This window comes from Habropoda laboriosa, unplaced genomic scaffold, assembly GCF_001263275.1.
Source record: "Habropoda laboriosa isolate 0110345459 unplaced genomic scaffold, ASM126327v1 scaffold697, whole genome shotgun sequence".
Taxonomy (NCBI): Eukaryota; Metazoa; Arthropoda; class Insecta; order Hymenoptera; family Apidae; genus Habropoda; species Habropoda laboriosa.
In genome coordinates this window covers 253,229-265,915 of record NW_017100842.1, presented here as the reverse complement: position 1 = coordinate 265,915, position 12,687 = coordinate 253,229, and the positions used below count along the sequence as shown (strand labels likewise).

The following is a 12,687-nucleotide window of genomic DNA, read 5'->3' as shown; positions in this document are numbered from 1 at the left end:
ATAATAAACGATCCCGGAGGTATTCAAGATGGTAATGCTTATCGATCCACCCTGTATACTGTTTGTGTATTAAATCGATTTTCGGTCTTCATACTGAGATCTCTCATTTTTTCATGCAGGGGACCAAGGAAGAAACAACCGATTAACGCGAGGATCACAAAATCGATTCTTCCACAACACTAACGCATAAGATAGGACAGGAAGAAGCTTATTGGCTTGTGCTGTCATGGTAATATCAGGGCTGTGGTTATAGTGGATTATTGTTCGTTTCTAAACAATTAAATATTTTATTTAGAAAAAATTATTAAAATATGAAATATCTGTATACATGTCCCTACGAATTGGCGTTCTGGCGAATGAAACATCTGAACAATGCAATGAATACACTCATAAGTATCTGTGCACAAAGAATGATTTGACGTACTGAGTTCGTCTATACCACAGCCTAATTCCACGAAAGGCGTACGTAAAACTGTGAAGAAAAGTGAACATTGAATATTGAAAAGTGATACTGGTATTTAGCAATCGATACATTGATCGCTGAAGCTTCTGAATGTGGCGCGTGTGCCGCTAACACGATGGATTCGTGCAGCATACCGCTTGTCCCGTTGAACTCTCCGCCTAGCCGCCATTAATACGGCGCGCGGGCCAGTGTGCAGCTACGGTAAGAACATGTGTATGCAATGAAGGGGCATTGAATGCAGGTGAAGTTACGCAATTATTATATTTTTGTGAATCGGTATGTTTTACATGTATATAAATGTAAAATATTTCACTGTTACTTACATTATATAAGTATAGTATTTTACTTGTGCGTAAAATTTTATAAAAAATGTGTTTAAATGAAAAATCGGTCAATTTTTATTATTACACTACGCACTCGATATATACTTGCCTTTTCGTTACATCGTTTGGCGAAGTAAGTTTAAGTACGTGAAAGAGGATTTGATTACCTGAAATTGTAAAAATTCTTTGTCACGAATTTTTCTACGAACGAGTAATAGTTTTTTGTGGGCGAATAAGCGGAACGTACGTCACTGAATGTGTACATGGACATGTGAAGTATCTTTCCAGCGGTGAATTTAAACACCACGCTGGATCTTAAAATGATGAGAATCAGATCAAGGATATCTTTGTAGGGTAAGTAATACCAATTCGACATGTAAACCACCTCACCAACTTTCTTACACTGTTAGAAAATGCTCGATGATTACCGATCATATTTTAGAATTAGGTGTTAAACTTATTATATTACATTTTTAATTACCTGCTCAGTCAATATCTCGCCGATATAACACATTAGAAAAATGTTGCCGCACATTGATATCAGTATCATGAAATATGTAGTCAAATTTTGAATATCATGACTTTCCCATTCCTGAAAAACGTCAATTGTTATATTTCATACAAATATTATATCCCTGGACAAACACTGAAGTAAACAAAAATTGTCTTTATCACAATTTGTGCAATAGATAAAAAGTTAATGCGTGGATGTACAGTAGAATCTTGATAGTTGGATGAAAATGGGGCAGAGAATGCATGCGAGCAATTAACGAAGAAACCTAACTGTCGCATCAGATCTCCCTTAGTTTATTCGTAACTATGCGATAATTTCTACCGTGTGTTGGCGGAATGCAACAGTCAAGGTTTAGTTGCAAGTATCGAGATTACAACTATCGAGGTTCTTCTACTGTGCAGAGCTGGAAAATATGTCCCGCGGAAGGAACGCAGATCTGATTAGGTTATATTCACATAGACCCACCTTCTTCAACACAATCATAGAAAATGGGCACATGTATTGTTATTTGGTTGTATGTAATGTGTTATAATGATCACTTTTATATTTCCATGGAACCTTTAAATTTAATTAAAAAAAAAACGGAAGCGCTTTCTCATTCCACAACTGTTTCCTATTTTCTTTGGTAAACTATTACGTCGTCGTTATGAAATTTCCTTGGATTTTCATTAAAATATTTTTAATAAAACGAGCCTGTAAGAAACTGAGCATGATAACTCCTCTTTCTCGTCAGAGACGTCTCTGAAACCCTGACCAAACGACTATTTATTAAGTATGTCACCTCCCGAAAGACATAGTCCAGCTCAGCACAGTCCACATTTCTCACTATATTCTTCTCATACCGTAAGTATGTAGTAACCTAGCATGCATATATCCAGCGTAGCCTTGAATAACTCCACGAAACATATCGTACTCATCACATTCTTAATACGATCTATGAAACTACAATCGGTATACAGCGATTAATATCCGTCGAACCACGAGAACTCAACAAGTGTACCAAACAAATCTTACCTCAGAACTCTCAGATGATGTTCAACGATCACGCCTATCTCGGTAAAATAAAGATTCTTATTCTCATCCCTGGACTGGTTCACGAATTCCGTGATCCAGGACATCAACACGTTCAACTGTCCGCAAGCATGACCGGCGAACACCGCTGTCATACCGAAAGCACCGACAGTTGTCGCGGTGACGATGAAACCCGACAGAAATTGCGTGGCGAGAAAGATCTCGTTCGTCGGATTCGTGTCGACTGGAATGATCTCTTTGTACACTGGACACGGTAGCATACGTAGAATTCTAGTCTCGTTACCGTCCTCGATCACCTGTGTAGTGAACGCTGTGACTAGGCACTTGCACATGATGCTCGTTTGCATGAAGATCGCGCAAGAAGCTGCCACGTAGCGGCCGTATTTCGCGTTCTTCAGCATGATACGTTGATCCTCCAACCTGGTCACGATACACCAGTCTTCCTGCACGTGTTGCACGCAACCTTGTATATCTTTACTGTGAAGCAACAACCAGGTGTAATTGATCATACCGACGAACCACTGACCGAGCGGACCGAGAACCTGCAGCTTCATATGGAAATTCTCGGCTTCTAGGACGATATGAAGTATGGAAGGGATAACGGTGGATAGTATGAGACAGTAACAGACGACGATTAAGAGAAACCAGATAATTCGTTCCATTCTTGAGATCGAGGCGGACAGTGGCCATGCACCGATCGGTTTCAGCAGCCACCGGTTTATCTGCAGGCTGTAGTCGCTGAGACTGCCGAAACTTTCCAGGTCGTCGGTCATCGTGACAACTCGTCGATGTCGTGGAAACGACTGAATCGAGTATTTTGTGGCAAAGAAGACGGGTGCACTGGTGTAACACAACGCTTGCGCAGATTTCCTCGAACGACTGGTTCGCCGATCGATTCGTCTGCTGCTCGATGCAACTTGTTGCAGAGGGGGTGCGTCACTTGTGCTTAGAAGCTTGCTGACTGTGGTTTGGACAATGTGCAGGGGACGGAAATTTTTTGTATACGATTTGCGATACTTTGGTGAAATTTGCTACGAACTTAAGGTAAATTTTTGTATCTTCAACGTAAAGTTCCAAAGTCTCGAAGTTGAGATAAATGTATGCTTACGCTCGCTGTAAAGTCTGAAAGTTTGCTTGCACCTTTTTTGCGACGTCACAGTTCAATTCTGTTTTTCTTTTTTTTGCGATGAATTGCGAGGAAAATATTTTCTTTTTTTTCGTATGTAATTACACTTTCCTTTTCTCTCGGACGATGTATCGAAATGTAACTTAAGATCTGTAATTTAATGACCTAAAAATTGCAAGGAATGTTCTTGCTACATTTTGTATTTCAAACGTTACAAATTTATGCATAGGTGTTCTCTTAAAAGTGCATCTCGCTACGTCATTTGACGCAACAGATTCAGATACGCGAAAGCAGTTTTAACCACCTGGAATATCAACGGACTTGGTGAGGACAGACGGATATGTATAAACGTAAAGAGAGAAAGAAAGAAGGAAAATAGAGCAAAGCTGACTTACATCGCCGAACGTGTAAACCGACATTTGAACTAATTTCCCGGCGGTTTTCGTGCAATGATCAAAATCAAATCAAGGATACTTTTATCAGGTAAATAATACCAGTTTGTCATGTAAACAACGTCACCAACTTTCGAGCACTGTCAAGAATTATCACACGATTAGTCCTTGTCACGATTTTGTTCGGTTGCTTTTCTTTTGTTTTATGCCAAATGTTGTACCTGTTCCGTTAGTATTTCACCGATGTAACAGATTATAAATACATTGAAACAGATCGCTATCAGCATCATGAAATACGTGGACAGATTTTGTATATCTTGCTCAGCCCATTCCTGCAAAAGAAAGAAATATCAGAAAAAGATTATTACACAATTGCAATCGTAACTGTAATCGTAAAATGTTGGCCTTTGCCTGCGTTATTCTAAGGCCCGATACAAACTATTTAGCTCGAAATCTCTGAGCATTCACACTAGCGTTTCGCTCCCGGTCCAATCCCGCTTTGCTCTCGAAATATAAATTAGTTTATACATTTATAAAAAAAAAAGAAAAATAGACTACAGCGTATTACAGTTTCATCAAAATCGTAATTGGAATGGAATAATCGGTGGTGAGATATTCTTTCCAAAGATAGTTTCTGGGACGAGACCGGACCGTGAGCGGAGCGTTCGTGTGAATGGGTACGTTCCAAAGCACATATGGGCAACTCACGGCCCGCGACTTCTTTTAGTTTGGCCCGCGATCCGTCCACGCGAAGTCTTTAAATCTGGCCTTTTAGCCAAAGTTGTATGAAACAGATAATCACGTACAACGTTACATTGGAGATATTGATATATTGATACGCGAAAATACACGCGAAAACCCATTTAGTTTGACTCGGAGAGAGAATGATAATTTGGCCCTAGAACCAGGAAAGGTTGCCCATGCCTGTTCTAAAGCAGGCTAAGAAAAATATTTTACCGGACCGGAAGCGGACCGCTAGTGTGTATCGGGCCTAAAGGAGTGCAGAAAGTGACCAGGATGTGTCCTGGACTAATCTCTTAAACTTGCAAGTTGTGTCAAATTATTGTTAGATTCAGTTATCATATTTTGTCAATTGTGATTATCGCAAATTTGTGATTATTTAAAATTTTCTCACAATCACTTAACACTTACTACACTTAAATAACAGCAATTTTAACACGCACCATAAGAATATAGTAGCCAAGTAGACATATATCCAGAGTGCACCTGAACAACTCCAGGAAGCATATCCGGTTCATCACATCCTCGATACGCGATATGAAGCTGCACAATCAACAAGCAATTAATTGCAAAATTTTTGCGAACTATAAAGCAATTGAAAAATTTTCCTTCTTTAAAAGCAAAAAGCATATAAATTCTGAAACTGAAGAAAATTCAACCGAGGAAGAAACTATAAGCATCGAAAAAATGATGTCAGTGGAACTAAATTTCAAATTAACATTAATTTTCAAATTATAGTAGATCCTACCGTAATTATAAAAATCCTTTATCGTACAAAAGTAATATCAAACAAATCTTACGTGAGTGCTCTCAAATGATGTTCGACAATCACTCCGATCTCCTTGAAAGGAGCCTTTTTCTTCCTGTTCCTCGACTCGTCCACAAACTCCGTGATCCATTCCATGAGCACGTTCAACTGGCCGCACGCGTGAGCGGTCAGAACAGCCGCGAGACTGAAGATTCCAACGGTGCTCGAATTCACTATGAATCCCGAGACGAATTGCACGACGAGAACAATCTCGTTCATAGGACTGTCGTTCACGTTTATCAGCTCTTTGTACACCGCGCACGGCAACAGATGAACGATCCTCGTCTCGTTTCCCACTTGTATCACCTCTGTACTCAACACCGTGACCAAACAGAAGCACAGAACTCCGCCCTGCACGAAAGCCGCGCAAGAGGCAGCGACGTATCTGCCGAATTTCGCGTATCTCAACATCACGTTCTGATCCTTCTCCCTCGTTATAATTCTCCAATCGTTCTCCACGTGTTCCACGCAGCTAAGTATGTCTCTGCCTCTCAACAACAACGTTGTGTAATTAATACAGCCGACGAACCAGTGGGTAAGAGGACCGAGCACCTTCGTTTTCATGTACAAACTCTCCTTCTCGAGTAGCATGTGAAGTACGCACGGGATCAGGGTGACCAGTATGGTACTGTAGCAGATAAAGATCAGGATAACAGAGATGATCTTCTCGAGTCTGGTCGTGGAGGATGAAGGTGGCCAAGCGCCTATCGGTTTCAGGAACCATCGATTAAATTGGAGGCTATAGTCACTGTGGCTAGTGAAACTCGTCTCTACGAACACCGATTTGTTCGTCATCGTGGCCACTCATCGATGTCGTCGATACGACAGAACGGGTTATTTTGCACACGGATCGTGCCGGTGCAACTGGTTTGTTCAACGCTTGCGCACTTTTCACTGAACGACTGTACGCCAATCGATTCGTCTAGTCGGTGCAACTTGTTGCCCACGGATACGCTACTATGTACGCTTCGAAATTGACGACAGTACTTGCGCGGAGTGGAGAACGTGCGTATAGTGGAGCGTTCTGTTCGATGGGGTAGATTGGAAATGTTTGGGTACGGTGAAATTTTTGGGAGATTGTGACAAGTAGGAGAAGCGGTGGATGAATCATTTTTTTTTGGAAGTTGAAAGGTAGAGGTGAATTTTTGTCTTTTCTTTTTTCTTCAACGTTCTTGCTGTCTTTTGCAGGTTGTAAAGAGTGTTTGCTAATAGTGACGCTAATGGTGTGGCTGAATTTCGATTTTTTTCTATATAAAATTGCATTACGGAGACGTGAATTTTTTTGTAGTTTTTTAACTGATACACTGTAAATCTGTGTATATTTTGCCTTTTATTTTTGCAACGCTCTTGTTGTCTTTTGCAGGTTGTAAAAAGTGTTTGCTAATAGTGATACTACCGGTGTGACTTGATTTCGATTTTTTTCTACATAAAATTGCATTATGGAGAGATGAATTTTTTGTAGTTTTTTAACTGATACACTGTAAATCTGTTTATATGTTTACTTTTATTTTTTCAACGTTCTTGTTGTCTTTTACAGGTTGTAAAATGTGTTTGCTAATAGCGATGCTAACGGTGTGCTTTGATTTCGATTTTTTTCTATTTAAAATTGCATTATAGAGACATGAATATTTTGTGATTTTCTAAATGACACATTGTGACTCTATTTATATTTTGGGATTCGTGAATGAAGTTTATAAAAATTGGAAGCAATAGTGTTGCTAAACGTTATATTTGAAATATCCTACAAAATTATGCATAAATCCACTAACGGTGCATCACGATACTTGACGCAGTAAATTCAAATACGCGAAAGAGGTTTTTATTACCTGAAATACCAACGGATTTTACGAACACAGAGAAATACGTATATAAATAATCAAACGAAGATAACTCACATCGCTGAATGTGTAAATGGACATGTGAAAGAATTTTCCCGCGGTGATTTGAACGACCACGCTCGATCGTGCGATTACCAAAATTAAATCGAGTATTCTTTTGTCAGGTAGATAATACCAGTCTGTCATATAAACCACGTCGCCAACTTTCTTGCACTGTTAACAATTCGTTTGATTAGTCCTTACTGAAATTTTTCACAAGTTCCATTTGTGTACATATGTGACAATTAATTAAATCTCTGGTACCTGTTCTGTTAATATTTCACCTATGTAACATATTACAAAAATATTGAAAGAAAGTGATATGAGTATCATAAAGTACGAACTCAAATTTTGAATATCTTGCGTAGACCATTCCTGAAAATAATAAAAAATAACAGAATAGCTGTGTATAGGAAAATTATTGTAGGTACGATTTTAACCATTTTGTTGCAACAGGTTTCGGTACATAACGCACGTGGCGAAAGGTATGTGTTCAATTTCTTTGGTGTTTGAAAAATTAAAAACAAATTTTTTAATTTATCATTTTGTTAAATTAAGGTGGAAGTGCGTAAGAGGAAAAAATTAAGGATTAAATTAAGATGAAAGTGTGTCTGAAGTTGATAATAGCACAGTGCGAGGACATTTTTAAACCGCCTATAGGCACCATGGACACAGTATGAGAAAATATTAAAAGCGCCTATAGGTGCCAAAGGCACAGCGCGAGAAAATATTCAAACCGCCTATAGGCGCCAAAGGCACAGCGCGAGAAAATATTCAAACCGCCTATAGGCGCCAAAGGCACAGCGCGAGAAAATATTCAAACCGCCTATAGGCGCCATGGACACAGTATGAGAAAATATTGAAAGCGCCTATAGGCGCCAAGGACACCGCAAAAAAATATTCAAACCGCCTATAGATGCCAAGGACATTGTAAGAAATTTCCAAAGCGTCTATAGGTACCCAACAGCAGTAAAAGTGTCACTAAAAGTACAAACATTATAAACATGTTCATATTCTAAAGAATTATCACTAAACAATATCGCTATCTTTATTACGTACCGCAAGAATGTAGTATCCCAGCATGCATATAGCCAGCGTGCATCTAAACAACTCTAAAAAACATATTCGGTTCATCACTTCCTCGATATATGATATGAAACTGCAATTAACACGCAAAAATAATCACAGAAACCCTTTCGAAATTCCACACAACGGAAATAATGCAAAAATCTTACCTCAGCACTCTTAAATGATGCTCCACAATCACGCCTATTTGCTTGAAAGGAAACGTTTTCTCCCGATTCCTCGACTCATTCACAAACTCTGTTATCCACGACATAAGCACAGTCAACTGACCGTACGCATGAGTGGCAAAAACAGCCGCGAGACTGAATATACTAACTGTACTAGTAGTCGCTATAATCGACGACCAAGTTTGCATAAAGACCACGATCTCGTTCGTAGGACTCTGATCGACGTTCAACAGCTTCTTGTACACGGTAACAGGTAGCACTCGCACGATCGTTGTTTCGTTTCCCACGTGAATTATCTCCGTGTTCAGCGCCGACGACACGAAGAAACAGAAAACGCCGCTTTGCATGATAGCTGCGCAAAATGTGGCCACGTAACGACCGAATCTCGCGTTCTTCATCATCACTTGTTGATCCTTCTCCCTCCTCACCATTCTCCAATCCGTTTCTATATGCTCGACGCAGTAGCGTATGTCTTTTCCTTGTAACAACAGCAACGTGTAATTGGCACAGCTGATGATCCAATGGCTCATAGGACCGAAATTTTTCACTTTCATGTAGAAACTGTCGTCGTCAAGAAATACATGGAGCAAACAGGGTATCAAGGTGAACAATATAGAACCATAGCAGACGATGTTCAAAACGATCGAAACGTTTCGCTCGAGGGTTGTAGTGGACGACGAGGGTGGCCATGCGCCTATAGGTTTCAGGAACCATCGATTCAACTGGAGACTGTAATCGCTGTAACTTTTAAAATTCGTCTTTACCACGGCGAATTCGTTAGTCATCGTGCTCATGCGACGAAGTCATGGGTACTACTGGATCGAGAATCTTGCATCGGTGCATAGAATTGCTACAACGCTTGCGCAGATTTTTTTTCGAGGTATCACTATATTCGTTCACAGATCGATTCGTCTAGTCGCCTGCGACTTCTTAATGCTGCAGGCGGTGTGTGCGTACGTTTAAATAGTTGTAGATTCGAGGACATGCGCGCAGTGGAACTCTTCGAGAGTTTCATATATCACTTAACCCTTTCGCTGCGGTAGACCTTAGTACGCGACGCGCGTGGCAGACGGTTGATGTTCAATCGCGGCCGTTGAATCTTTTAGCGTTTTTACATTTTTCCAGAAATTTTAACGTTTGTCGTTTGACAAAACTAAGGTGGAAGTACGCGAAAGAGGAAAATTGAAGGGCACAAGGCGAGAAAATATTCGAAACGCCTATAACATGTGCCAAGGACACGGTGTGAGATGTGGCGACCTAGGCCTGGCAACTATTGGCCGTCGAGGCGAAGAGTCAAGAGATGTTTTTCAAAAAACATTTCTAGGTTTCTTCGTCCTCGAGAACAAGAATAGAGCTTTGGCAATGTAGGCTCGCACTCCCACTTCCTGGGACGTTTCTCAAGGAAAAAAGCAGGCTTTCATTCTACACGCGTCGTGTCACTTGGAGAATTGGAGTAACATGGAGAATCCGGCGGACAGATCCATTTACGACGATACTACTGATATTACCAAGGAAGTGATTAACCTCACCTTTTGGCGACAGAAGGTGTGATTGTGGTTTTGCCAGTTGCAAAGACAATTTACAATCGGCGGAATTACGAAAGACGACACCAAGAGTTTAACCAACCGAGGCTTATGGCACGGATTCCAGGCAACGTTACTTTTGAGAAGGTTTTTCTACGATTTCCTTGACAACAATAGCCTATCCGGTTTATTACTCGATGGCCGCGGAAATTATCCACTTCAGCGGGCCACATCGTGACCCGGTACTTGCCTCTGCGCGCTCAGTAACGGTAAACATGCCATAAACCCGTAAAATCGACGTTTCGGCAAGAACGCCACGCGGGGTTCACACCCCTTCTGGACCGTCTCTCTCTCTCCGCCTACACCCCACTCTGCGGACCACGGGGGAGTGCTCGAGAGCCTAGGAGGGCGGCTCTATGGGGTGAAAGGCCGATGATTTGCCAATGAGGTTAACTCCCCATCTTTAGCGCTGCCTCGTCCGCGATATTCGACGTTGTCAAACCACAAATGCCGTCCAGTCCGCAATAATCGATACTGAAAATAAAGTGTGATCACCATCGCGACAACAATTAGTTGGCACATACGTGCAATAATCACCAACGCCAACCCGACCTTCCAACAATCACGAAGCGCGGGAAGCTGCGTTAACACCAAGTTTGGTCACGTCGTCTCTCAACACGATGGGACATACGCCGAAGAGGTGGAAGATCATCATCTGCAACCCACCGGACTCGAAGAGGTACGACACCATTAAGGCCGAATTGATCAAACGTTTGTCAGAGTCTTAGAAGACTGTTAGAAGCGGAAGAAATCGGCGATGCAACTCCGACGCAATTTTGGCGGCGTCTGAAAGATTTGGTGGGCTCGGCTGTCAGCGATGATTTCCTGAGAGAAATGTGGAGGAATCGCTTTTACCGACGAAAACATAGCTCGTCCTTGCCGCAACGTCTACTAAGGATGGAGCCAAGATGGCAGAAATCTCGGACCGGATCCACGAAATATCCGTTCCAGGTGAATATTCGTGTTATTGAGATCGAATTGAGTGTAATTTTACTAGAAAAAAAAAGGAACTAATAAATTATATATCTTCTTTTCTGAAACAGAAAAATGGAACTTTTTTTGTAGGTTTTCTTAATCAAGCTGTGCTACGGCTGTATTTTCACAGTGTTAAGAACTGTGCAATGTTTGAAATAAGTTACAGACGATTAATCGTTACTACATTGTATTTCAGATTTCACAATTTTATCTACAAATTGTACAAAATCGAAATTCGCGGCTAGAATTGCAATTTAATCAGGACATTTGACAAAGCATATTCAAGTAGGCGAATCCTGTTTTTACTACCTGGAAATAAACAAAACGATTGACTTTCTTCTCCTCCAAGGAAGAATAAATGACGCGTAAATAGAAGGAACAAGATTAGTTTCACTTACATCGCCGAACGTGTAAAGCGACATATGGAATATTTTTCCAGCGGTGATTTCAACGACCACGTTCGATCGTGTAATGATCAGAATTAAATCGAGGATTCTTCTCTGTGGCAGATAATACCAATCTGTCATGTAAACCACTTCACCAACTTTCAAGCACTGTCAACAATTTCATGGATTAGTTCCTTGTTGGATGTATTTTTCAATCGTGCTAGAGTTTATGTTGCTAATCATTAATTAGTCTCTTGTACCTGTTCTGTCAACCTGTCGCTGATATAACAGATTAAAAATGTATTAGAAACAACAGCAACGAGTGTTACAATGTACGTGAATAACATTTGAGCATCACTCTCTGTCCATTCCTAGAAGCAAGCACACATTTATACGTTCCGAAGAAATTTTCGATATTTTTTATCATCGATGTTGTATGTAAGGAAGTTTGTACTGTTGATGTTCACGCAATTATATCACATTTAGGCATGTTTAATGATTTAACACTACTTTCGTGTAACACACGGCAGTAAGTAAGTACAGTAGTGCATATATAAGCGTCCGCATTTTTGCACACTTAAGCGTCCGTCGCTATCCCCACCAATTCTTGGAAATGGGACATCGGAGTGGAGTTCGAGCGGGCTGAGTGAAACAAAGTATTCGATATCGACACCTGAATGTGAACAACTGACACACTTGATATATCGGTATCACAATCAGACACATCTCCTCTCTTTTGTTTAGTTAAATTCGCAGGAGTCACCACCCCGCAGTCGGGGCCGAATGCGGACGCTTATGTGTGCGCTACTGTACTATGCAGAGATGAGAAAATGGTTAGGACGAGGTATAGTTGATGGAAACGATACAGTGAGGTCGTAAATTGAAACATTAAGTGGCGCTCAGGACGCTCGTCGCCTGCGCAATAATAATTCCCGTATCGATCAAAATTAGCCTACAGCTGTTAGACAAATTTTTTAAATATACCGTAATGGAGTAGAACCGCCCTGAGCGAGGATCGAGCGTCTTATTTCCCTCGAATTGCTGTTTCGCATTTTCACGCTTGACTGATTATACGACATCGCTATATCGTTTCCACCGATCCTTTTGTTCAAATTGCCTTTGCGCGTGATATCATATGAAAAACTGAATATCTACATATAATTCTTATCTCCGTACGATCAAAATTACATCTACCATGAATATATAATATCCAA

The 12,687-nt window shown here is 40.7% G+C and overlaps 3 protein-coding genes across 3 annotated transcripts; all 3 read right to left on the bottom strand.

The window, feature by feature from the left end:
* Window positions 1–902: 902 nt before the first annotated feature.
* Window positions 903–3,105, bottom strand: LOC108577309 (odorant receptor 4-like). The gene is made up of 5 exons (XM_017940448.1): window positions 2,315–3,105; window positions 2,143–2,242; window positions 1,268–1,378; window positions 1,034–1,189; window positions 903–953 (listed from the first exon to the last, which is right to left on the bottom strand). Exons 1-5 carry the CDS (start codon window positions 3,103–3,105, stop codon window positions 903–905), a joined length of 1,209 nt encoding a protein of 402 aa, XP_017795937.1.
* Window positions 3,106–3,711: 606 nt separating this feature from the next.
* LOC108577343 lies at window positions 3,712–6,194 on the bottom strand. The gene is given in 6 exon segments (XM_017940486.1): window positions 3,712–3,762; window positions 3,854–3,900; window positions 3,903–3,990; window positions 4,072–4,182; window positions 5,035–5,134; window positions 5,392–6,194. Coding segments are annotated over 6 exon segments (1,200 nt in total).
* A 980-nt stretch (window positions 6,195–7,174) lies between these two features.
* Window positions 7,175–9,314, bottom strand: LOC108577337 (odorant receptor 4-like). The gene is made up of 5 exons (XM_017940480.1): window positions 8,512–9,314; window positions 8,336–8,435; window positions 7,541–7,651; window positions 7,295–7,450; window positions 7,175–7,225 (listed from the first exon to the last, which is right to left on the bottom strand). Exons 1-5 carry the CDS (start codon window positions 9,312–9,314, stop codon window positions 7,175–7,177), a joined length of 1,221 nt encoding a protein of 406 aa, XP_017795969.1.
* Between the last annotated feature and the right edge of the window lie 3,373 nt (window positions 9,315–12,687).

Bases quoted from the DNA above. Each gene is read 5' to 3' on its own strand.
- LOC108577309 (XM_017940448.1), bottom strand. From the start codon at position 3,105: ATGACCGACGACCTGGAAAGTTTCGGCAGTCTCAGCGACTACAGCCTG. The intron at 1,379-2,142 runs GTATGAGAAGAA...GACGTTTTTCAG, and splicing joins TAGGTTACTACATACTTACG to GAATGGGAAAGTCATGATAT. The intron at 1,190-1,267 runs GTAATTAAAAAT...ATTTTCTAACAG, and splicing joins GCGAGATATTGACTGAGCAG to TGTAAGAAAGTTGGTGAGGT.
- LOC108577337 (XM_017940480.1), bottom strand. From the start codon at position 9,314: ATGACTAACGAATTCGCCGTGGTAAAGACGAATTTTAAAAGTTACAGC. The intron at 8,436-8,511 runs GTAAGATTTTTG...TGTTAATTGCAG, and splicing joins CATCATTTAAGAGTGCTGAG to TTTCATATCATATATCGAGG. The intron at 7,451-7,540 runs GTACCAGAGATT...AATTGTTAACAG, and splicing joins GTGAAATATTAACAGAACAG to TGCAAGAAAGTTGGCGACGT.